This window comes from Glycine soja, chromosome 9 (assembly GCF_004193775.1).
Source record: "Glycine soja cultivar W05 chromosome 9, ASM419377v2, whole genome shotgun sequence".
NCBI classification, from domain to species: domain Eukaryota; kingdom Viridiplantae; phylum Streptophyta; class Magnoliopsida; order Fabales; family Fabaceae; genus Glycine; species Glycine soja.
The window spans coordinates 3,953,482-3,979,642 of record NC_041010.1 but is presented as its reverse complement, the minus strand read 5'-3'; the positions used below and the strand labels follow the sequence as shown (position 1 = coordinate 3,979,642).

General features: G+C 32.2%; 2 protein-coding genes and 1 long non-coding RNA gene across 8 annotated transcripts; 1 reads left to right on the top strand and 2 right to left on the bottom strand.

Moving 5' to 3' along the window:
* Window positions 1-409: 409 nt before the first annotated feature.
* Window positions 410-2,802, bottom strand: LOC114366920. The gene is made up of 5 exons (XM_028323956.1): window positions 2,565-2,802; window positions 2,246-2,400; window positions 1,140-1,204; window positions 942-1,049; window positions 410-864 (listed from the first exon to the last, which is right to left on the bottom strand). Exons 1-5 carry the CDS (start codon window positions 2,660-2,662, stop codon window positions 805-807), a joined length of 486 nt encoding a protein of 161 aa, XP_028179757.1. The 5' UTR covers window positions 2,663-2,802; the 3' UTR covers window positions 410-804.
* A 1,156-nt stretch (window positions 2,803-3,958) lies between these two features.
* LOC114367785 (sucrose nonfermenting 4-like protein) lies at window positions 3,959-13,492 on the bottom strand. Of its 6 annotated transcripts, none has more exons than XM_028324971.1 (14): window positions 13,146-13,486; window positions 12,650-13,040; window positions 12,459-12,546; window positions 11,796-11,975; window positions 11,232-11,369; window positions 11,049-11,108; window positions 10,661-10,750; window positions 8,356-8,490; window positions 6,824-6,968; window positions 6,578-6,751; window positions 6,221-6,284; window positions 5,996-6,065; window positions 5,505-5,619; window positions 3,959-4,630 (listed from the first exon to the last, which is right to left on the bottom strand). In XM_028324971.1, exons 2-14 carry the CDS (start codon window positions 12,775-12,777, stop codon window positions 4,536-4,538), a joined length of 1,482 nt encoding a protein of 493 aa, XP_028180772.1. In that variant the 5' UTR covers window positions 12,778-13,040; window positions 13,146-13,486; the 3' UTR covers window positions 3,959-4,535. The 6 variants fall into 6 exon arrangements, 4 of the variants coding, with proteins under 4 accessions (XP_028180772.1, XP_028180775.1, XP_028180776.1 ...); XM_028324974.1 differs by having other exon boundaries at window positions 12,650-12,887; XM_028324975.1 differs by having other exon boundaries at window positions 11,232-11,366; window positions 13,146-13,483.
* Window positions 13,493-23,995: 10,503 nt separating this feature from the next.
* On the top strand, window positions 23,996-25,809 carry LOC114367110. Its single transcript, XR_003657116.1, has 3 exons — window positions 23,996-24,207; window positions 24,495-24,686; window positions 25,654-25,809. It is a non-coding gene; the product is annotated as an uncharacterized LOC114367110 (long non-coding RNA).
* Window positions 25,810-26,161: the final 352 nt, after the last annotated feature.

Here is a 26,161-nt window from a genome sequence, read left to right as displayed (position 1 = left end):
GTTCGTCTGAGAGATAAAAAAAAAATGTTGCACATCAAGAACAGTACTTTACAAGGGTATAAACTAATTTTATTGAATCACACAACGATACTAAATTTTTTACCGTTGATTAATGCAGACAATACTAGTAAGAGGGTCAATAAAGTACATAATTCTCTGCCATAGAAATCTTCCCAAATATACTCAACTAATGTTATGCAAACAGCAAAGCAAAAAATAAAGTGAGATCAACTAATATTGTGTTTGATTTGGCATTGAATCACGTTCAACGTGCTTTGGAACGCATGATTCGAGTAAAACAAACACACTAAATCAAACTAGAGGGTTTTTGTTTATTCCTTTTACAAAACTAAAATAAAAGTGATGATGTATTAACGAAACCAGCCAGGGACAAAAAAAAGACAAATGAAAAACGAAAAGAAAACACAAAAACTATTAAAAGAAGGGGTGGACAAATGAAAGTGTTTATCCCGATTGAAATTGAATGTTTACAAATTACAACAACGATTTGAAATCCCATCGCCCGACCTGCATTTTTGCCATTTAATATTTGGAAATTGGACTTGTTTCAACAATAATTCCCTCCACCTTCACAACATGAAAGAATCTAACAATATATATATATAAAGGTTCGTAATCTATGTTGTAGCTTGTTGGAAAGGTCGATCGAATCAAAAGCTCCTGCACAATATTGCATCTAAACTCCATGTTACTTGTAAGTAGCAAATTTGGGCAAGGAAAGAAACCATGGCTAAAAATTTTGAGCTCCAATCCTCTTTCAAAATTTTGCCAGTACAAATAAGATCAGAATTTAAACTTCTGTTTAGGCTTTTTCATCACGGCACATCCAGGGTCCTCTGTATTCTGCAGCAAAACAAACCTGGTTAGGTGAATTGTAAAAGTCTCTAGGAAAATAACCAGTCACATAAACAAGTAGTGACCTTTGGCTTTTTGTTTTTGTTTTTCTCTTTCTTCTTTTTCTTCTTCTTCTTCTTCTTCTTGCATTCCTTTACCTCAGATAGTTCATTCTGCTCTTCATCACTAGAATCCTATCAAGATCAGAAACAAACTGAGAAAGTGAAAAAGGCAGATATCTTAACAACTATTCAGACAGCACTTAACAGTAATGAAAAAAGAACCTTAGAATCAGAGTCACCAAAGGAGTCCACATGCCGAACATTTCTTCGTGAATTAGAAGTACCACCTAAAGTTGTAGGAAATCATAAAAATTACACTTAATAACTCCCACAAATTCAATTAAAGACATAGGATAAAGAAACTAAAATATCACATAGAACAAGCAAGCTATAGTATAAACATTAATCATGATTGTCCAGTTGATGTCTGTCTGTATTGGTAAGTTCTACTAAAATAATTCCTCCTCTATTCCATATTTTTTATTAAATAGCAGAAGAAAACCACCATTATTCTTTTCTACTAAACATGGCCAAGAAGATAAATATATGCATCAAATAATCACAAGCCAAGTACAGCATTCCCACAATAGTCACAGCAAAAACACACACTTGACGCAAAATAACAGTAGTAAATAAATTTGAATTTCTCATACCATGAGTTAATAAACAAATAAATAAAATAGTTTTTATTATTAAATCGGTCCCTATACTTGTCTGCACTTTGTTATTTTGATCCTATACATCGAAATTGTAAGTTATAGTCCCTCCACAAGCAAATTTAATGTGTTTTGACTTTTCATAATGTGGCTTATGGTGCTGCTGTTAAGAGCACCAGCAAAAAAAAAAATGGCAGTGTTAAGCCGCTAGAAATTTTTTCCACAGAAGAAAATCTTCTGGAAATTTTACATCAGCAGAAATTTTTTTTGAACGATTTTACACCGCCATAAAATATTTTTAGCTCTGTTACAGCTGTCAAAGTTAACAGAGTAAGAAGACAACTAACGACACAGACCAAACCACATTAAATTTGTTCGTTCAAGGTCTAAAACTTACAATTTTTACACATAAGGTCAAAATAGCAAAGTGCCAACAAGTACATAGGGACCAAATTAATAATCAAACCAATAAAATATAAATAACTGATCTAATACACAAAAAGGAATGCAATTTTAAAACACTCTCAGCATAAGAAATTTTATAAAAGTCAGCACAAACTATGATTAAATGATGGTATAAAAACTCTTTAGATTACACTCTAATTAAAATTCAAGACAGAGAGGGTCATACAAGAGAGGGAAGAGTGATAGAGAAAGAGTTAGAAGTGTTACTTGCATAGACAGTTTCTTTGGCATTATTGACAGCAAGTTCAAGGATATCAGGGTTAATAGACGCCAATCCATTTGGGTCTTTCAGCTTTCTCTCCAGAAACTTGGCCAAAGCCGCTGCTTTATTCGTCGCCAAGGGTCCACCTGGATGAGCCAACCTGTAACAAAAATCCACCAATCGAAAATTCACGTCAGACCCACTAAAATTGAAGGGGTGAGTAATGAAACTGTGGATTCAAAATAAAAAATTTAATCATGGGGCTAGCAATGAAGTGTGAAATTGAAAAGGGGGCAAAAACCCTAAAATGAGGAAGAAGCGAACCTAGGTTTGGAATTGGAAGGGCGGGGAAGAGGGGCGAATTTGCTTCCACGAAGTGCGCGTCTTTCATCTTCTGTCAGAGTTTCGATTTCTTTCACCATTTTCGAATTTGGCGGAAAACCTCCTATGTCTGCGTCTCTTCCTTCAAATCGTAGTTACTCTCTTCCTTTCTAGTTCAAATTCAATTTGATTTATTGCGCACAAAAACAAAATGTTTTATTTGACATGGATCGTTGATGCTTCATGGTTGACTAGGTTGGAAAACTCACTTGTAAGAATACTTTATTTAAAATTCATTAGGCTTGTTATTTATTTATTTTATGTAAAAAGATGTAGGATATGTTTAGTTTAGAGAAAATAAATAGAGGAAAGAAATAGAAGAATTTTTTTTAATTAAAATAAAGTATAAGAAATATGAGTCTCATAAAATATAATACAAATTTATTTGATATATTATTCTTTTTTTTCTTTCAAACCAACACAACCTTGATAAGAGAGGATGACACACAAGTAAGATGTTCACCTACTTTTTTTTTTTTTAAGGAAAAAATCCTTCCTTACTTCACTTGAGTAACCTCTTGTGTATTTATTATGCTTATTAAATTAGATATAATATTCTTTTAATGTAAAATTTTCATTTTTTGGCCTTAAATCTTTTATACAAATTAATTTCTTTTATATTTTTTTTAAATCATATTATTGGTAAGTGATTTTGCAGAAAATCTGACCGTACTACTCGATCCAATAACTCGTTGGTAATTAATTTATTTTATTTTACTTCTTTTAGTCGTTCTTAACTAATTAACAAAGATTGAGAAACTTTGGTAAAATTACTTATTAGTCTTAAATTTATAGAAAAAAAAATTTTGAACTTTTCAAACTTATCCTTATTTTAAAATTCACCATTTTTTAATTTTTCTCTCCTTATTTAAAAATTTAAGGTAGACTTAAAATATTAAATGCTTTATAGATTTTATAAAATGACTTATATAAAATAATAACAAGTTCTTTAGAGCGTGCGTTACTTATAATGAAATGTGAGTAATTTTAGTCTCAACTATTTATACTTCAAAATTAATCCTTTCTAAATTTTTCACAAAAAAAATCCCTTTTCTCTTAAACCTGACTTATTTATATTATTTTCAGTAGTTTAAATTTACATGTTTCTCTTATAATTTTAAATTTATAAACCCATCCAAACTCCATTCGTTGAAGTGAAAGAATTTGACTTTGAAAAACCTTGCTTTGAAATGTATATTTTTGGCATAGCAAAAGCCAAGAGTGTAATGCTCCTTAATATGCAACGCTTTGGAATGCATCATTAACATTTACCATTAGCCGTGCAACTGAAGAGAGTTGCTTAAATCATGTGCCCCACTATGAGATAAACACCGATCACTTATACAAACAATTGCTGCTTATAGTTTTTTATTTTTTTTTGTTCACATCAGCATCAGCTCCTCTAATGATACAACTTCATATGCAACGGTTCCTTATTCATAAGCTACTCCGGCTAAAGTTGTTCATAAGTAAGGTAAACAATCAAACCGTAAGTAAGGATTACTAATCAAGAAATATAAAACAACAGTATCTCAATCTTCATCCTCATTTTTTTTTCTTCAAACTTGATATCTTCACAGCATGGAATGATTACAGAAGTTGTGCTCCCCCACCTTGCTGGTATCTATGTCAGGAGCACAATACATTTGAAGATAATACGAATGGGGAGAGATGAATAAATTTTGGGCAATCAAATACTCTGAATTTACAGGCCTCTTTCTCAGCCTAAAATCTTAAAAAGAGGCAATAAAGCAAGAGGCCAATCCAATTGTATTACAATGAAATGAGAGATAAAATCACCGTGTAGAAAGCACTTTCAATGGTTTGGACAAGTGATGATGGCTAGTTGTATGGATGCTTAAGTGTCATAACCACAGCACATACCATTTTACTTCTCCATTCACCAATCCAAAACTAACCACCAATGAAGAACTTGAATATGTCACTCAATGAAACAATGCCTTCTACACGCTTGCTGCCAGCTTCCACGATGACAAGCCGCCTGACACCTGACTCCAGCATTAAACACAATTAAAGCATTCAACAGGACAATCTTCAAAATGAAATCGATGCAAATCTGGATAAACTAAATCTTAACTGCAATATCAACTTAACAAAAAACACAAACAAATTGAAGATCACAGTTGTTAGTTGGGCTCAAAGTCTTCATTGTTTATATTGACACTCAATCTGCTTGGTCTATCCAACTCTATTAACAAAATCCTAAGAAATAGTATATGCTATGAAAAATAGATTTAAAAAAATAGTCCTATTACAGCTTTACGACTAGGCCACCTTACGTCCACTTTCTACTATCAAGCAACTAATTATTTTAAGAGTATTTTAGTCAATTTTCATTCGGTTTTTAAAGCCTAAAAGGAGAAAAATATGCCAGGCCACTAGTGTCTGGATTTTTAGTTTTTATTTTTGTGAACATTCATTATGGGTGCCATTACACCTGCTAAGTCAATAATCAATACAATGACGGGGGATAAACAAAAGAACTCCTTTTTTCAGTATGGCTGAGGAAAACCATCAGATAGTTGTTGGAGGAAAGAGAGCTAACCCAAGGTCAACATAGGAAATTGGAATCACATTGTTGAGAATGGCACCCAGAAACAACATAAATATAGTATATATACATATGTAAAGTAAAATAATTCTCTATTCCCCATGTTCAGTGAATTTGGGGGTAGAAGTCTACAAAATAAGATGTTTTTATCAATATTTGAAGATACAAATGAATATTGACAAGAACTGAATGCTAACCCAGATATGAAAAAAAATAAAAAAATAAAAAAAGCAAGCTTTGAATGAACACTGAACAGTCAACTGAATGAAAGTGAAAGTCATGCTTTCATCAGAAAGGGAAAACAAGCACACCTGGATTTGCCAAGCGTTCCATCACTTTATGCAGAGGATCAGAACGCAAACACATCTGACATCTTTGACTTCTAAGCTCATAGGGACTATATGCGTCCTGGCCCAACTGCAAAGCCTGGACAATAAAGGATGCAAATGAGGTCATAAGAAAAACATTTAAAAAAGCCATTCATATCTATAGATAAAGTATGCAAACTTGGCTTAGAATACAGGCTGACAAAGACGCTAACATAGGAAAGGAATTCCCTTATTCCAAGAGTATGGCTTGTCTGTCTTACTCCATTTAATAACTATTTATTGACATTGAATGTCATTAAACCAATCCCTGGATCGAGAATTCTCATTAAATAGATCAGGTCTACAAAATTTTATATAATTTATGAAGAAGAGACGAAATCAGAACATATTTGTAATTTTCAATTTTCAAAACATAGATTGTTATGTTGGCAGAAGTTTATAGGTATGCAAAATGGAGAAGAAAAAAGACTTACCTGATGAACAGTCATTTCGTCAAGATTAATATGTGTATATGCTCTGTTCTTTGCCAAAGCTGTTATGTCACTGTCAATAAAAAAAAGCAGGGTGAAAAAGTTAGATTATACAAACCATTGCAAAGAATTGCTAGCACAATTTAATGCTTGAACCAACTGAGACATTATAGTACATCAAACAAGGCATCATGAAATATAATATTAAGGATATAAAACACAACAGACCTCCGACAGTATATATCCAATAATGAGTCATTATCATCAACTATTGGTATTGAGCTTACTTGGGCTGCAAAAGAACAGGGCAAGAATTAATGTAAGTAAAATTAAGCTTTTGCTCAAAGAAAATATTTCTCTTTTACATTTTAATGTTTGAATAAAAAAACAGTATCACCCCATAAAATTCATGTTTTCTTTTGATGATTAATCACACATTAAAATTCTTCTCATACTGGAAGACAGTGCTCTCTATCATCAGCCTAATACCTCAGAAGTATAATAGGATACCAATTTCTTCATCCTTTCTCTCTGTTGCTTTTCTTTTTGATACACTATGTTCAGGGTCAGACAAAAAGTTCACACCTTGAACTAATAAATTTAGGGCTGACGCAAGAGAAGCGGTTGGTCTCAACATTGCTAGAGGCCGCCGATTTGATTCCCCAATTTTGGGCACCCACGTGCCCACAGGTATTGCACAGATTGGAAGTTGAAGTACAGGCAAGGAACTAGAGCAGTGCCTAAAATACCTACAAATGCCTGAAAAATCAATTTGGTAAGGATCAAGCATGCCTAATAACACAATTAAAGAAAGTTACCAAGAAAGCTTACATTTAAGTATTCCTGAAAGTGAAGCAAGATGTAGTAACTGTGGAAATGAAGCATCTTCAGAAGATGAATGGATAATAGGAACAGTTGAAACCTCCTTTTGCAAGATCTTCATGGCAATATCTTTCAGATTATCATATGGCCCTGCCTGCATCATAAAAGAATCATACAAAAGGATGTCAAATATACTGAACTAATAGTACTACAGTGGTGCAATGCAATAGACAGGTACCTTTAATTAAAGAATACAATGATAATTAGTAAAACCAGTCAATCATTTCATGATTCCAAACACATATAAGTCTAGGCAAAGACATAGGCAACTCCATCCCTAGAAAATTTAGATTCAAGATCCTCTTCCTTATGGTCCATGACTTGACTGTCAAACAACATGGTGGATTGGCGTTGAGGGCAATATTATGAAAAAAGAGAAGCTAGAAATAATTGCTTCAACTTCGAATGTGGATCTGAGCCACTTACATGCATCCTAAATGATACCCAAACACCCACAAAGACACTTGGTACACAAAACATACTGAATTTAACTTGACGAAACAAAACTAAAAAAGAACAAAAGATTAACAAGAATAATGAAGGAGAAACAGTATTTTATTATCTTTTTTTGATAAGGAAAAGACCAAAGCTTAGTAGACACATGCCAATTTCTTCCCAACCTGAAATAACAAGTGAAAATGGGATGGGCAGTAAATAGTAATAATAATAATAATAATTTTTTACAATTTGAAGCCCTAATATGTTGGCTAATATATATAACCACTCAAGGTCATGGTATCATTACAATGGAGTTTGGACAATAAAAACAGGATTAGAAATACAATAAAAACAGAAAAAAAAAAAAAAGGACAAAAGAAAAGATGGTCCCCAAAACTGAATAAAAAACGAAAGATAGACAAGATAAAGATATTGTGAAGAAAAAAAGGAAAGAAGATAGTATTTAACTCAGACAGGGTTTAAAGAAGTTCTGGTCACCAGAGTTTGAGTCACTGGAGTCATAATTGTCGGCAGGTGGTAGAATGTAATGAGAAGCAACAGGTCCAGGAAAGAGCAGGAGAAGATAACATGCAGAAGAGTGAAGAAAGATTCTAAAAATCCTATTCAAAACTCTTAAAAAATTGATTTAAAAAAATAAGGAAAAAAATGTCCATCTCTGCCATGGTCGCTATAAACCACTATGGTCACAAAACACCACAAAGCAGGAGGCAAACGGCAGTGCACATCAAAACCACACCACTATTCCGTTATGGTGGTGCATAATCACCATTTAACAATTTGTAAATTCTTTTCCATTCATTTAAGCCTGTTGCAGACACTACTCTACATCTGACCTCATCTCATTAACCTTTTACCCAGAGATAGAATTAACAAAACAAAAAAATCCACAGCAATAATTAATTCAAGCAGCTCATGTTACACCATTATACACATGCATCTTTGTATATATTTTACAAAACACAATACGCAAGTAATAAAAAAATGAGCCCTATGACATACTAAAGCCATAAAAAAACACGTACATGGATAAAACATCTTGAAAATGCAGTTCCATGTCCATTGTTCTGTCTATTTAGATACGATTTTCCTTCTTTCCAAGCTGATATGGTATGTGTTTCAAGCTCCTCTTCTGTCAGATTGGATCCATGATTCCCCAGCTGAAAATAGGAAAATAAAAAGTTTTAAGTTTCAACAAGCATTGTTGCAAACTACACATGTGTGCACACACAAATAAACTTTAAGGTATCCATGTAAAAATTGAAGAATAACTGCTAGTGATGCACAATGGTCGCAAAAGAAACAAAGCTATATATTCTACTAATCATCAACAGTAGTAAGTTAACCAACAATTTTTTTCTTCTTAATAGTTAGCAAACAAATTTAAAAGCACACTCTCTCAAGTTAGGATTCTACTAATTTTTGTAGTCATCTCTTCTCCTTAAAAGTAGAAGCGGATCCATCTAGCTTTTGTGACATCCCTGTTTATAGTTTTTTCTTCACTAAAAGAGATACTTTTACTCTTTGGAGCTTCTCTGAAAATGGACCTAAAAATTTGTTTGGCCCAGCTCCTCCTTTTAATCAAGAAGAGAAGCTCAAAAAGAGTTGAGCCAAATGATAGTTTAATAAGCATCTTTGTTTCAGGTCACTGCTTTTGCAGCAACATGAGAAGAAAGAAAGAAACATTCTATATAGTAACTCGGAAAATGGAGTATAGACTCTAGCTCCTTCTGGTGTGTTTTCGTGCAACCTAGCTCAATTCCCAAATATCCAGAGATTCCTCCTTGATAAATCCTTAGACAGTCCAAAAGTCCCTCCAACACCCAAATCTGTTGTTTGCAATTTGCAAGGAAGCTATTTTCCACTGGAACAATATTTTGTGGAATTTTTTAGGAGAGGATGAAGAATCCTCATATTTTAAAACAAATTCTGTTGATTCGCAATAAGGAGGCTGCGAAAATTTTATGGCAGTGTGCAAGTTATACAATTCTTTGGTGAACTTAATCAGAGCCTAATACGCACACACCTTCAACTCTTCAAGGGGTTTCCATGCTATTAAATCTCCTTTTTGGACAACATTGTGTCTTAAAGCCTCTCTTTGGTGTTCAGCTCAATGTTAAAATGTTTTCCATCTCTGACTTGCAGAGATTAAGTAGCCCTGTTGCACACTTAGTTTTCTTATATTCTTTTTTTTTCTTCCTTTTGTATTTACATAATTTAGAGAACAACCTCATTTTGCCCAAACCATAATTACTTTCTTTCTCTTCTGTCAAATTAAAAATATTTTTCTATCGAAAAGGGATGTGGTGAATAGCAGCTTAGCAGTGGATATCACTATGATGATAAGAAGGAAACTATTGTAGAAGGTCAATATTATTATAGTCCCTGACATAAACATAAACAGAAGAAAACTTATGAGTTGGTTTATTTGATAGTAGGATTGTGATACATGAGTTCTTTTCAGATGAAGATTTGCATACAAATTCTTTTTAATGGAAAAAGGTCATGAATAAACAAGTTGTAAAAATTGTATCGTGATCTTCATATAATTCCAAGAATAAACTGTATATTCCAGCAAAAAGACAAAGTGGTCTAAAAATATGCAATTCAAATGAGCAGTTTAACGATACTGCAAAATCTTGAAATTGATGATTTTAAACAACTATTTCTGGTTCCCAGATCATACTGGAAAGTGCTAAAAATAAATATCAGCATTGTAATTGTGCATATCAAATGTTAGAATTGTTAAGAAAGACAAAAAGATGATTTCAAATTTTGAAGTGGAATTTAACACACCAATTCACCGTACCCATAACCAACATCAAATAATTTAAAATAAAAAGTCATAGCAACAAGTTGGTTTGTGCAAACAGCAGCATGCAGAATCAATCGATATGTATATACACTTCCAATGGCTCAAATATTATGAAAATTTCTATGCAAATATTTCTACCAATCAAGTCATAGTACTTTGGTCCTGCCAATCACTGATGATTAAGTGTCAAATCTGAACAAATATTTTTTGCCAAGAAGTTTATTGCACAAGACACTTGTTCAATCATACAAGTAGACTGTTTGGTTGGAATTTGAAGCAACTAGCTTTCAAGAATAAAAATACAAGTTTTTCACACATTTTTCTTTTTTTCCTTTTCCTTTCATTACCAGGTTTTGTAACTTGTCATACCTCTTCTATCTATATGACATATAATACACTATCTATCACAGCATCACAAATCATCACCATAAAAGCATTGTATTCAGAAAGCTTATCAATACAAAGAAATAATGATCCTAAACTTATGCACCTCTGTTAAAATATAAAATAAATACCTCTCTTAAAATTAAAATAAAATCCGAAGCACTAAGAACACCAACAAATTGCCCCTTGCAGAAGTCCCAAAGAGGAGCCATGAAAACTCCCTGCAAATTATCCAGATCAGAAAAATTGCATATGCAAATTTCTAATCAGCAATTCACACTAAAACTAAGAAAGCTAATGCATATAAAGGAATAAGGATTAAGAAAAAGTCTTAAAATCATTGTCAAAATAACTGGTCAAATTCCATAGAGCAATTCAAAAGCACGAGTTCATTCTCACCTATTTACCAGGGTAAAGGCACATTTAAAATGGCACCAATTTGTTTGGCAAACATTACTAAATATGCTTAAAGGACTCTGGAAACTTTCATTTCATCTGAGAGGGAAAAAAAATAGCTACCTGCTCATGCAATATATGAAATGCCTGTTTCACTGGTAGATCAACATCCAAAGCAACAACCTGTGGCCAGGAGTCACTATCACTATTAGTAATTTTATGATTCAAGTTTGAGGTTTGTAAATTTGATGAAATGTAGGCAAATCATAATGTCCAAAATAAAGGGTAAAGGTAAAACTTCCAAACCTTGCCTGACTCGGGAAGTAATTCATAAGCGGTGTGTGAAGATAGAAATGCAGAAATACGCTGACGGGATATTTGTACATCAGTATCTGATATTCTTGGCAGCACCTCACTCAAAGTACCATCGGTCAACCGGGCCTGCTTATTAAGTGAACAACATAATATACTTAAAGTCTGAACAATTAAACATCCTATGCAAATAAACGAGATACAGTTTCAGTTTTCAGACATGAGTGGAAATCATATTATAAAATGCTACAGAACAAACATGAGCAACAAGAAATTGTAAGTTACCAGGTTCACAAGTTATAACAAACAAGGAATCAGAAAGATTATATTTAATTTCATTCCAGAGAGAAAAGTCAACAGACCTACATAGATTAATATTGCTGGAACATAGATCTTAACATCTAAAATGAGTTACAAAACATTCTCTAGAGTCCAGTCAGATCATAGTATTGACCCTACTTTTTGAAATTCCATTCACAAGTACAGCATAGCCAGAATACAAAGAGCAGCCATGTCACTAAAAACAAACAGAAGTGTCAAGGTAAGACTAACTCTCACCATTCGGCGAAAAGCATCATTATCCACATCCATGCTATTTCCAGAAGCAACGTCTGGAGGTAAAACAGGCATGTAGTTAGGATCAGTGGCCAATAAGACAGTGTTGACTATCCCATATTCTCCAGGTACATAAGGTTGATGTTCATCATGCCGCCATTCTCCATCAACAAAAAACTTGTACTGCATTCAAATAACTTCATAATAAGTATCCAACCACCAGGAATCAAGGTCAAACATTTTCTACAAATAACATCTTTTCAAATCCATCAGTGCGTATCATAATCAGCGACTTGAAATCCCAAACATGAGCAACATATGGCACCTGACCTCAAACTCAGATAACAACTATTGACAAAACCAAATAACATTTCAAAAAGAAAATTAAATAACTATAATAAAACAGGATCTAAACCTTTGTAAATAACCTCAAGCACCATATCCAATTACGACCATATCAACCAGACTCCATATTAAACCATGAATTTTATAATTTTAATTATTTAGCAGCAATATAGAGTACAGTCAGTAATATTACCCTCACAAGCTAAAGGAATGTTTTGTTACCAAAACATCTCTCTAAATAACAGCCAATACAAATTATCAAATCCACAAAACCATCAAACACAACACCCGCAACATTTAGAAACACAATCATAAACTCACCTGATGGTAACCGGGTGGCAAGTTATAAATCACTTGAAACACAGTTGGACAACCTTCCACTGGCGACATCGGTAGAAGCTCCAACCACCTTTCAGACCAAAACTTACATCAAGAGAGATAAGCAAGATTAAACTAAAACATTCTAGCAAAAACATTACGACGTTCATGAAACAATCAACAAAATTAAGCACCGTGTGAAAGAACCACTGAGAAACACACTCCTTCCTCCATATGGCCACACAAAACGCATGGGAATTAGCACTGTCCCTGCCACACCACCCGCAGCATCCCTTGCAGAATCCATGCTCTGACCAAACATTCAACCTCGAATTAAGTGCTACTTTGAGAATACCCTCCAAGCACCACACTTCATCGCAGCTCCGGCTCCCACGTTGCAAATTCAAGTGAATGCCGCGCCAATTCAATGCACTACGAAGCCCAAAAAAAGAAAGAAAAAAATCTACCCCAAATCAAAAAAACCACTTGCAAAAAAGAAAAAGCTCGGATTTTGATGCTTGATTCGACGGGAAAATCAAAAGGAGAAAGTGCCCATTTCTCACTGCAACAGAACCTACGAAGAAACTGAAGCGGGTACGGAAATGGAAAAAAAACAGTTAATTAAATGTGCACGCAACAAACCATTGACTAGAACGCACAAAACCCTAACCCTAAATTGAAAAAACCTACCAAATTCAACCTGGAAGAGCCGCGAACTTGGAAAAATCTGAGAAAACCAAAGCAGAGAGAGAGTCTAAGAGGGAAACAGAGGAAAATTCGAAACCCTATTGAAACATCAGAAGAAACTAGTTTGAGAAAACCGAGAGATTTATCCCCGAAGACGAAAAACAAAAGAAATAAAATAAAATAAAATCATAGAAATTTAAATTTAAAAAAAAAATCGAATAGGGAAAATGAATGATTATTATGAAGGTGCGAATTGCTAAAGGGAAAATTCTGTGAGTGAGTTTGTGAAATTGGAAAAAATGGAATGATAAAAGTGGCAGTTAAACTGTAAAAGGTGTCAGATTGGAAGTGCACCTGCGCATTTTTAAAGGTAAGAAGTTTTTCGTATTTGTCTTCTGTTTTCTATACCTTTGGCAAGTGTCTGAGGTGGTGAGTCCCAAATTTTTTTATAAAAAAACATATTAAAAAAAGCAATTTACCTTGTTCTTTACATAAAAAAAAGTGCATATAATAAGAAAAGGGGTTAATTGATTAACTCCATTCTAACTTTCTAAGTAAGAACAAACGGATTTATACTATTGGTTTAAATTTTAACCCTACACAGCAACAAACAGCCCAATGTAATCCAAAGATAAGTCCTCTGCAAGTTAATTAAAATATTTTATGAAAATATTATAATTGTATACTTTATCTTTCCTATTCTTGTTATGTTTTAAAAAAAATAATATTTTTACATGTGTACTGTACAAATATAAATATTTATTTTTATATAATTATTTTATATTTTGTGTGCTGTATAAAATAAATATTTAATTTTATATGATTAAATTCTATAATAAATTTTTTTTTAAATGTATAAATTATATTCTATATTTGTAGCGAACAATTTAAATTATAAGTAGTATTTATGTGCAGTACATAATATGAATGTTTATTTTATATTTCGAAATATATATAAATTATATTATGTCTAAATTTCATAATACATAAATACTTTAGAACACATAATTTATATTTTGAGTTTATGATGAACAATTCCAAAAAAAAAAAAAACAACAAAGAATACACGAGAGGAGGATTGAATTGTTTCTTGCACTTTTGTGTATTTTAACCCCTTTTGTATAAGATTGTTCACAAAATGTGAAGGATGAAAAGATAAAGAAGAGACATATGTTTATATTGTTTCATAAATCAAGAGTTATGTTTATTCCAGTTGGATGAAAGAGGGGCTCACTACGCCAGAAATGTAATTATATAGCGACAATTATACAACACTTATTTAAAAAGTGTTACATTACAGTATGGAAATTTGACATAGTGCTTATCTAAACAACTATATTGCGCCAACTTAGAAAAGCGCCTTACTTTGACATATTTTTTTAGAAAAAAAAAAAATACACACATCACCTTCTATAAAAGCGCTTTATATCATTTTTAAATTTTCACTCATCAACCCTTCCCCTACTCTGAGTCTTGGTCTCTCTCGTGGTTTGCTTTGCTTAAACCCTCATGACCACTCTCTCCATCTAGAACACTGTAGCACTCAACTCATGTAACACCCAATTTTTTTATAAAATAAATAAAAAGAGTTTTATTTAAAAATTAATAAAGTTTTAAGAAATTAAACAAATAACATAAAGGAATTTTTATTAATTAAAATAAGAGTTTCATAATATTAGAAAATAAATAAAGTAAAAGATGTTTTACAAAATAAAAAGATATTTTAATTATTTATTTATGTAATAAAAGAATAAAATAGAGTTTATTTTTATAAAATAATTAAATAAAGAAAAAATTGAGTAAATAATAAGTTCAGAGTATCTTAATTATAAACAGAGACATATTAGGTTAGTTTTTACGGTTATAATACGTCTGTATGATTTTCCTTTTTTCCAAATTCATTCTCTCTTCTCTCATCCCAACAATCCTTTTTTTTCGCATACGCTTAAATTTATATTAGTAAAATTACGATCTCGTACTCATTAACCGTTGGATCATTCCAAAATTTGGACATTACCTTCAGAACTCATTCACTCACATTCCCACTGTTGGGATTTGCGAAATAATGTATGCAGAGAGAGAAAAATGCCCCTTGCATAGAGACAGTGAAATTGATGATTTAATCTTTTCTTCTTCTTTCTAACGCTTGGAAACCCTAACAGAGCAACCAAAAGAAAAGCTTGAGAAATCTTAGGGAACTGTCGTTGTCACTACTAGACTACACATGTGAGTCTGCTTAAAGGTAAAGGATGAATTACTCACGCTTGGGAATTAGAATGAACATGTGTATAGATCCCTAGAGGATAAAATTTGGGTTATTTTGGATTGTTTTATGAATTTCAATTTTGTTCTTATTCTTTTATTCGCGAATTGATTGTGTTTAACGAATTAATTGATGTCTCGATGCGAAATTATTGTGAAATTGATATATTCTTGTGTTGAATGTGAAACCTAAAAATTGGGTATTTTCTAATTAGCATGAATTGATGAAATTAAGTAAGGAGAGATTTACCGTAAGAGGGAGTGAGATATTGATTTCATATTTTCCCCTTTTCGTGCTCTTTAGGGTTTTTTATATATAGTTTGGAATTAATATTATAATTTGGAATTAGAATAGCCTAACAGAATGATATTTTCGATTATTGTTTTAGTTTTAATATTTACTATGAGTTTATATATTGTTTCATATTGTTATTCTTTAAAATTGGCCAAAGTCTATTTAACTATAAGGTTCTTCAAAAGTTTTAGTGAATCCTTGGTGCAATTTTGTTTGATTATATTTTACTTTGTAAATGCATGATTAGAATTTTTGTGTTTTTAATTATTTATATATTATGTGTGTTTATATATGAAACACTATTAGTATATTATAAATTGTGATTGAAATTGAGTATAAGTGATAAGTTGAGCATGTGTTAATTCGTGAGATATACGAGAACATGTAATGATGGATTGTGACATTGGAAGGTGTTAAATTGTGGACATGGGATATGGTTGTAAATAAGTGTATGGTTAATACTTTATGTGACATTACTTGTGTCTTGAGTTGTGAATTGTATAATAACTCGACAGGTGTTTACCTTGAGACAAGTGTTTATGCGCAAGGTGTTAAAGGAAAGTGTAGGGTTCCAAGTTAAGAACCTGAGGTGTTAAATTGTAGCGTAATGTGTGAAGTGTTAAAAGGAAAGTGTAGGGTTCCAAGTTAGGAACATGAGGTGTTAAATTGTAGCCCAATACGTGAGGTGTTAAAAGGAAAGTGTAGGGTTCCAAGTTAGGAACCTAAAGTGTTAAATTGTAGGGCATTATGTCAAATGTATTTGAAAATAAGTATGAGATCATGAGTATTGTATAATTCATTAGTAGTGTCTACAAGCAAAAGTTGTTTTAAGGGTTGGACTTGAATCAAGAAGGTGAGTCCTTAACGGATTCTTTAGAGTCTAGGCCTTAGGGTAAATACACTCGGTTTGAGTGTTCTTTTAAGTATATATTGATCCCATATGGTTGGAGCATTCTCGCTAAACAGAGTGATCCTGACTGGTCACCTTATAACTTCATTTAGTGAAAGTAACCAGACATACTCATTGTGTGGTGTGTCTTGTTATGTACTCCTAGGCTCCCTCGTACTGACATGGTACCACATTGCATATAAGATTGGGTCTTAGTGTATCTGTTGCATAACGCATGTGTAATGATCACTATGACTTGCTACGTGATGATGGGTAATGAATTGTGCGAGTGTGAAATGTTGTGTTGTACTTGAGATTTGTTGTTCTGAACACGTGATTAATGTGAAGGTGTGGAATGTGAATTTGTGATTAAATCCTTGGGACAAATGATGTTACACAATGAGTGATAAAATGATATGAATTGTGCTAAGTTGAGCTTGTTATACTTATACTATATATATATATATATATATATATATATATATATGTGTGTGTGTGTGTGTGTGTGTCTTTGCTTATCTCTACCTGTTTAGGAATGTGATAACTCATTCCTCGTGTGTTGTTTGTGTTTGGATCCTGTGATGATCTCAAATCTTGTGTTTGTGGGAGCAAATGACTAGAAGAATTACTTTAAGGAACCTCGTGTTGGAGAACGTCGAAACACAATGCTCTAATATGATGTAACATTGGGACATAGGTTTTTGTTTTAATTGCATGATGTTCCAAACGTGTCATTTAACTTTATTTTATTTTGCTACTTAACTTGAGTTCTTTTGTAAACTTGAACGGTCTTATTTTGAGCCAAAAATGTTTCTAAGAAGTTTTATTTGACAACAATAAAGTGAATATAAATATTTTACCCACGTGGATTCACTTACTATTTTATTGAATAAAATTGATTTAATTAGATTCTGCATTTTATATGTTTTTTCCACTTATTTATATGCATGTTAGGATAGAAGGTGTCACACCTCCGATAAAAATTGGCGTGCCTTGGTATATGACTTGCCCTATCTCTTTTTAGTGTGCTTTGCATTTTTCCTAATCTCACACCTAGGGTTTCTATCATAGACCTTTCCTCCCACGACTTAGTACCAATTCTTCCACATAGCCTCAAAGTTGTCTCACCTCCTTCTTCCTTCACCTACGATCTCTCAAATCCTTTATTTTTTTAATCCAATTTTATTGTTTTTGTTTTTGCAATGATAATTTGAAGCCTTGCATTGCATTACAGATCGAACGCAATAGGATTCGACAAAAACTTGCAAATCAGAGAATATGCACATGTAGATGGACATTGAGAAGAAGATGTAAGGTGTTGGTGGGTGCTTAACCTCCTAATTTTGTGAGCAAAATCATCTCTTTTTATTTTTTTATTTAAAAAAAACAACTCTCTCACAAATCAATTATGCACCACGCTCATCCTTTTACTTTTGTAGGTGACTTTCCTATTCTTGCTTAGGGCAAAAAATACATGATTACTACTAAGTTCAGGAAAGATCTTGCAAGCCTATACATATTACATATGTTATTCTAATTAATTTATAATTAAGTCAAGCTATCACTTGCAATTGATATAACATTACTTTTTCTTGTTGTGTGATGTTTATATTTTTCAATGTTAAGCACTGGGTATGCCACCTCAGAAACAAATCCACTTATTGTGTATGGGGGCAATTGCCCCCACTAAAGTTTTTTTTTTCTCATATATGTGTAATAAAAAATAAGTATTTTCCTATAAGATATTTTCTAAAACATATAAGAAATTAAAAAGAAAGAATAAATTGATATTAACTTTACTACTATAAGATGTTACTGAGCTAACCAGGGATGACATGAATAAGCTGAAGTATGGTTCTGTCCTTATGGTTATTCGGTTTGGAATCTCTATGCGACTCATGTTGATCCCATGAGTTGGAATATCCTTGCAATGAGGATAACCCTAACACATCGTCGGTAGTCTCATCTTAGTGAGAGTGTGTTGTCGGGTTTTCCATGGCGTGAAAATATGGGAATTGCATGTTCTTCTAGGTTCTTTCAAAAGTGTTTTATTGATAACACATGTATATAGAGTCTTAAATAGAATCTACATCATAATGCATGTGTGTCTATGAGAATGTAAATTATTATGTGACTATATTTTGTTAGTGTGATGATACTTTGTTTTAATTGTTTAAAATACTTAATTTGTTATATATGGGAGATGTATCTTACTCTCATATCTTTTTGTCTTGTTTGTGTTTGGGTTCATTCCTATTTGCAAGTAAGACTTAGTACCATTACCATGTTGAAGATGATTCTCAAAGAGAGACTTAAACTTTAATTTATAATGTGTTTTCTTATGGTTTCTAATACTTTGATAGGTTGTGATATCGGGCCTAGATTTATTTATATTTTTTCTTTAAATTTATGTTTTTAAATTGTAATAATTTTAGTTATAGATTTTAAATGACCTTTGGAGAGCCAATATGTTTTAAATTATTATCAATCTATGTGTTTACTACGAAGACATTCGTGGAGGTCAAACTAGGAACTTTGACAGAAAAATTAAAAGGAAACGGAAAATGCACCTAAAAGACAAAAATTGAAAGAACAAAAACAAATTGAATAGGTGTTAGAAAAACTAAAGTTAACATCATAACCAGGTCGGTACACTACGTCCAATGTTCTCCAAAAAATAACTTAATCACACATATGTTCAACCAAAACACAACTTAACCACCAACACTAATGACACAAAGTTCAACCAAAAAAACAACCATCAACAATAATGACACATAGTGTTCAACCAAAAAAAAAAGATTATGCATGTCTTCAATCAACTCAGGGACAAGATACTCTTTGAAGAGGTTGAGCTTGAGCTTGGTGAGCAAGTTCTCTTTCCTTGGTGGAACTTCATGGATCGGCATTCCTTCCTTCAGAACAATATAGACAAAGTTGTTGCTATCCTTAAGATAATTTTTCATTTCGATGACTACCTTAGGATGTCAACCATCTAAGGTATGGAGATTGATGGTGTACTCGTTGGGCAAAACTTCCTAAAGAGAAAAGTCTTCAATGATAAGCAAATCATTTCCTTCTCTAGTAAATACACTATGAGATTGTTCTCTTACACAAAAAAATAGTCGCTTGACGTTGCCACATTTTCTCGGCAATTGATTTCTTCCCATTAAATCTGATTGTGAACCCATTCGGTGCACCATGAGGAATTGGGATTTTGAAGTTCTCTCATAATATATTGATATTCCTACGGCAAAAGAAATTTTGAGTAATTTTTATTCTATACATTGATAATAAACTAACAATGGTAAAAAATATTTTATATATAAATTAATTGGTACCATCCGTATGAAGCTTAAATACAAGTCCAAAGAAAACATTAGAAGCTCAAAACAGTACAAAAGGTTACTAAATATAATGTCACACATAGAATAACATTAATAGCCAATAATCGATTGACTTAACGAAGGGAACTAGCACCAACCTGACCAACTCAAACATAATGTGATTAATGTAAACCATTGAATTAAAAAGTTATCAGCCAAACATTAATTAAATATCTATTTTACATAGAACAATCAGTAAACAAATGTAAGGTCTAGAAAATAATGGTGCAAAGATTACTCAGATGTTAAGCTCCTTGAGCAATTGCATGACTAGTAAGGAAAATAGTGTTGTCCACAAAAACATTATTTAACTCTATCTAAACAAACAAGCAACTCTATTTAAACAAACAATATTTAACTTTCCTTTCAACATTTGTCTAAATGTGCTTGTACGTCACATCTTTCTCTGCATATAATTATTCTTGAGTGTGAGGTAAAACAACTTGAGAGGTGTCTATTACTGCTTCACTATTTGTACGTCACATTTTTTCGTATATATAATTATTCAAAAACATAACTATATATATTATTGACAAATAATAATAAAAATGATTACCCTGAATCAAATAAGATCAGATTCGAATAGATTAATATGACCATGATAAAAGTTTGGAGCCAACCATGATGAAAATATCACAATATCATAATCATGATGAAATCTGTTGTCGTACACAATCTTGACTTTGTATATAAAATTGTATGTTAAGTACAAAATTAATCATGGTCATGATTCTTCAGCTTGCCTATATATATATATATATATATATATATATATATATATATATATATATATATATATATATATATATATATATATTTATTAAAATACTCCCTAATAATTACCTGTCTAATACAAACTAACTGAAATATATGAGTTTTGCCCTTAAACATACCTTGAATATGTGAAACTAGTCTTTAAAATTTAAACCCACAGAGCACAACTATTTTTTTTTTTTACAAAGATACGAGTCTTTGTCTTTGGAGTCTTGAAATTCGCATCTTTACCCTTAAACATACAAATTCGCAAAAGTTATAACATGTATTATCACATGGCTCCAGTGAGAATGAATTAAATTGGTTCTTTCTCCTTTTGAATCCATGATTCTATGCTAATTATGTCATACCAAATTAATAAAACATTTGGTGAGAGTTGAAATTAATTTTCTTTTGAAAGAATAAATTAAGTGCAACATCAACAATGTGGCCGAAGAGCATTAGGGACATGAAAACTTTGTTTAGGATTTTTAACATTTTTCAAAGATTCCTATTCCGTTGGTGTTGACATTGTTATTCGTGGATCACATGACAAATTTTTAAAAGCAAAAACCAACACTCTCAACGAGAATCCCATCACCGGTAGAAGCAGAAGCTCTCTTCCAGGCCACCACCGAATGGACAACAACACTTGATTCGAGCAAGTTCTCTTTGAGCCTGGTAACAAGACAATTGCCAATAGTCTAAACAATAATGCTACTGGATTTTCAGATCTCTGTGTTATATTAGCTAAGTGTAGAGCAAATATATTGTCCTTTTCAAAGTCTAAAGTAAGTTTTACGAGGAAACAAGCCGATCATGTTGCCCACTTTCTAGTAAAGGCACAAAATTTTATGATTGTAACCAAGTCTTTAACAATCCTGACCGCATAATAAAAAGACTAAAATATAATTTTGGTCCTTCTATTTTTATCGATCTGTAATTTTGGTCCTCCTATTTTAAAATTTAGACATTCAGCCCTCCTCTTTTAAAAATCAATTATTTTGGTCCTCATGTTCAAATCAAATAGTAAATTGTTAAAAAGTTAACATTGACTTTTATAAATTACAATATTTGTTTTTTAAATGAATGAGATGTATTTTAATTAAAAAATTAAAAGAAATCACAGTCATTTACGTCATTGTGTGCATCTTCGGTCGCTAACCCTCATTTGCTCCTCTCCGCTCCCTTTTGTCACCTTTTCCACTTTGACCACCAGATCTCCATCATGTTGTCGCGCTATGCCGACCTCAGGCTTAGACTTGTTGATAATACCAGTTTTTCAAATCGCTCCTCATGATTCACGCGTCAAGTGCGGGGCATGGATGTTGTCGTTGAAGGATAGGTTTCAATTTCATCATGAGAAGTCGAAAAGTCCTTCATTTTTATTGCTTTTAGGATTTATTTGTTTACTTATGTTCTTTGTGAGTTTTGTGGTTATCTGATTGTGTGTGTTTCCAGTTTACAAGGAAAAAACATTAACCTTGTGTTTAGATCAAGAATTTCAAAATTTCAAAGAATTTGAAATGCCTATAATTTGAATATCTTTAATCTTAATTTCCTTCATTTTTTATGCTTTGTTTGGATAAATCAATTCAAATTTCTTTCATTTTAAATTCTTTGTTTGGATAGGGCAATTCAATTTCCTCCATATGCAAAATTTCAATTTTATATTTTAAATAGATGAAATTTTAATATTAAACTTTATAAAAAATAAACAAAATCTAATTTTGAAATATTAATTAAAAAATATTTTCAATTTTTAATAATTTATAAATACAAAATATTGATAATTTTAACTAGGGTTGTTTTGTCTGATCACAACCAACGATGTTTTTAAACCGACATCAACCAAGGCTATTTTTCGGTTGACATCAAATAGTTTTTTTTGGTCAAAGTATGTCAGAAATATTTGTCAGCTGACGTCAGTTGGGACTATTTTTTGACTAACGTTGGTTGAATCTATTTTTCAGCCGATGTTGGCTAGGGTTTGTTTGGCTGACATCGGCTAGGATCTTTTCGAACAACATTGACCAAAACTATTTTTAGCCAACGTCGGCCCAAAAAATCCTAGCAGGCGTTGACAAAAAAATCTACCTAATATCATCTAAAAAATAGCTTGGTCGATGTCGACCAATAAAACCTACCTGATGTCGGCTGAAAAATATCATTGGTCAACATTGGCCGAAAAATCCCTAGTCAAAGTTGGCTAAAAAATAGCCCTGACCAATGTCGGACAAAAAATCCTACCCAACATCGGCTATAAAATAGTCTTGGCTGATGTTGGCTAAAAAATAGCTCTGATCGATGTCGACTAAAAATAGTCATGCCCGATGTCGGTCAAAAATACCTAGCTGGTGTTAGCAGAAAAAATCCTAGCCAACATCAACCAAAAAACCTAGCTAATGTGGTTAAGAAATAACTCTAGTAGATGTCAACCGAAAAACCCTAGTCAATGTCAACAAAAAAATCCTAACCGGAGTCAGCTAAGAAAATCTAGTTGACATCAGCCAAAACACCCTAGCTAACATCGGCTAAAAAATAACCCTAGCCGATATTGGCTAAAAAATAGCTTTGGCTGATGTTGGCTGGAAAAACCTAGTGACGTCGGCTGAAAAACCCTAATAGGTGTCTACTCAAAAGTTAGTCATGACCGATGTCAGTAGAAAAAAATCATTGGTCAACATCAACTGAAAAAACTTGGATGACAACGACAAAAAAATCATTGGTTGACGCTAGCAAAAATTTCCCATGACTAACGTGAGTGAGAAAATAACCCTAACCAACATCATCTAAAAAAAATCTTAGCCAATATCGGCAAAAAATAGCTTTGGTTGACATCATACAAAAAAATTCTGACCGAAAAAACCTCGGTCAACGTCTGTCGATATCGGCCGTAAAAACTTTGGTCACCTGTAGTTGTGAGTGCTGAACAAGAAAGAGTCGCGAACAAGAACGTGAGTTAGAGTGAGCATCTCTAAAAAAAGAATTTCAAATTCTATATTTTTTTAGAGAATTTGAAATCCCACTATTTTAGTCAATCAAAATGATTCATAAAAATACCAAAAATTAAATTTCCTTTCAAATACTCTATCCGAACAAGCTATTTTATCATAAATCATTTTAAATTCCTTAAAAAAATGAATTCTCCTAATCCAAACACACTATTAAGGTTTTGACTCTTCATATCTTCCCACCTAAACATCATTCCATCAAATTAAAGCAGCATTTTTGTCTTTCCTCATTCCGTTGCCAACCCTACAATTTTCATTGCAGGCATAAATATGCTCCTGATGTACCCTCTTTGATATTAATGATGCTCATAATGCAAACGACATGTAAAATTCGAAAACTCATAATCTTTCGTCAACCAAATTGTTCCTGAATTTCCATTTCTTTCTCCTTCCAAATTCTTTAAATAAAATTCACATTCATATCATTTCATCGTTTCCATTATCGAACCCATATTACAGGTGCATGGTAAGTAACCTTGCTTCTTTTTTTTGTTCAGCCTCATTGCTTTCATCTATTTTACTAACCACTTTTTTTATTATTATTACGTGTCGTAATTTTTCATGGACATGGCATTAGTTTCATTGTTCTGATCATGTTTTTCTGCATAATAATATCAAATGGAAGATTATCCTTACTTTGATAAAGAAAAACTAAAACCAGAAATCGCACAAACACCTCGAGCCCTCATGAACCTTTCCTCAAGATTCTTTATTGGCTAATTTGTTTTCTTTGTTTCTTTTTTTCCTGTAAAGTGTTCGTACATATGGAACTCTCGCATCACATCGAAGGTGCAAATTAAATCCTCCAACACGTTCTGGTCACTCCACGATGACACAATTATGTTCGTAGCAAACCAGAACCAAGATTTCAATAGGCTTGTTTCCAAATTAGATTCACGGATGCTTGATCTCAATCAATGTTTGGGTTTTTAATCCCTCATGTTGGTGAGTTGCTATTTGGGAATCTTGCTACAACAAATAGGTTTAAGAGCATCAAAACCAACCTGAGTTTTTTAAAAACAGAAGAGAAAGTATTTTATATCTTCTTGTGTGAACTTATTTTTTATGATTACAATTTGACATTGAGTATATTTCATTTACTTATTAAAATGTTTTGCTAATTAAAATATTTTTTACTATTAAATTGATTTTTTTTATTATGTTACATATTATTGGTGTTAATTGTAGGAACCAAATTATGCAGCAAATGATAACAGAGTCAAGATAAATATCACTTGATTGATAGGTGAAAGAGGTTTCGAAATTCAACTTAGATTTAGAGTGAGACAATTTGTTTGGGTTTTTGTGGTTGGTATTTTGTATGCTAGAAGCATAATTACTCGAATCATTAGTAGCAAATATTGGATGTGCAGAAAAATAACATTATGGTTCTTTTAGTGGTCTTAATTACAATTCTGGTTTTTGGTAATCTCAGTTCCTTTTTTACATGTAGTTTAGATAATTTGCCTGTTTACAATAATATTTCTCAATTTTATTATGCATAAAAGGAGAATTACAAAAATATTAAAGAAACATGACGCCCCTTCAACATTTATAATTAAAAAAATTGTGCCAAATTAAATCCATGAATGTTATAACTACTTTACTTGGAGTGACACAATTAAGAATAATAGGCTTGCTAACAAAAAAAGGGAAAATAATTAAAGGCATTGTACTTATTCTGGCTATTTAAGTTAACTTAGTGGCTTAATTATTGAAATTACAGAGTAGGAATATTGCCTTATATTTGCAGCAATTGAGTTCATAATTAACTTAGACATGATCATTTCTAACATTACTGATGTATTTTACTTTTGTCTCGCTAATTCGTGATGAAATGATCCCTACTCCAAACGCTACAAGTTGTATTATGATTAGTAAACATAATCTGTTTTAGGCACAATGTTTGCAGGTATAGCCACTGCATTAACTGTGCATGCAGAGCTGTATAAAGGTTTTGAAGCTGAGGAGGAAGATATGTGTTATCTTATTGTTTTAAAAAAAAATGAGGCATTTTCAATCTAGACAGGTTGGTTTTGTGGTCTATCTGAGTATATTAATATCTCAATTCTGCTTCTTTACAATTACTTATGAAACAGTGAGACTTAATAAATTAATATTGGTCCCATATGTTTCATTTTCTTTATATGTTTGAACATTATGTTATTGTGAAATAAGACTTCTGTTGTTATTTGAATATTATGTTTCTAACTTTTAGTGTGGAAACCGTCTTTGTCATCTAAAATGTCATTCCTTTGTATTTCTGATACATTCTGGCTCTCTAACGCAGATTTGGTGTGCAATAAGTCTACATATAAGTTAACTCAATCATGCAACTTTGGGAATAAAGAATTATGCAAGTTTAGAATAAAGGGTTCGTACCGGTCCATTAGTTTTTTCTTTTTCTTTTTTTGAGATAG

Excerpts from the sequence above, each read along its gene's own strand:
- LOC114366920 (XM_028323956.1), bottom strand. The coding sequence starts at position 2,662 with ATGGTGAAAGAAATCGAAACTCTGACAGAAGATGAAAGACGCGCACTT. Across the intron at positions 1,205-2,245 it reads CAAAGAAACTGTCTATGCAA|GTGGTACTTCTAATTCACGA; the intron begins GTAACACTTCTA and ends CTACAACTTTAG. Across the intron at positions 1,050-1,139 it reads TTGGTGACTCTGATTCTAAG|GATTCTAGTGATGAAGAGCA; the intron begins GTTCTTTTTTCA and ends TGATCTTGATAG.
- LOC114367785 (XM_028324973.1), bottom strand. The coding sequence starts at position 12,777 with ATGTTTGGTCAGAGCATGGATTCTGCAAGGGATGCTGCGGGTGGTGTG. Across the intron at positions 8,491-10,660 it reads TTATTTTAATTTTAAGAGAG|CTGGGGAATCATGGATCCAA; the intron begins GTATTTATTTTA and ends TCCTATTTTCAG. Across the intron at positions 6,969-8,355 it reads TTTCAAGATGTTTTATCCAT|GCAGGGCCATATGATAATCT; the intron begins GTACGTGTTTTT and ends TTTATGATGCAG.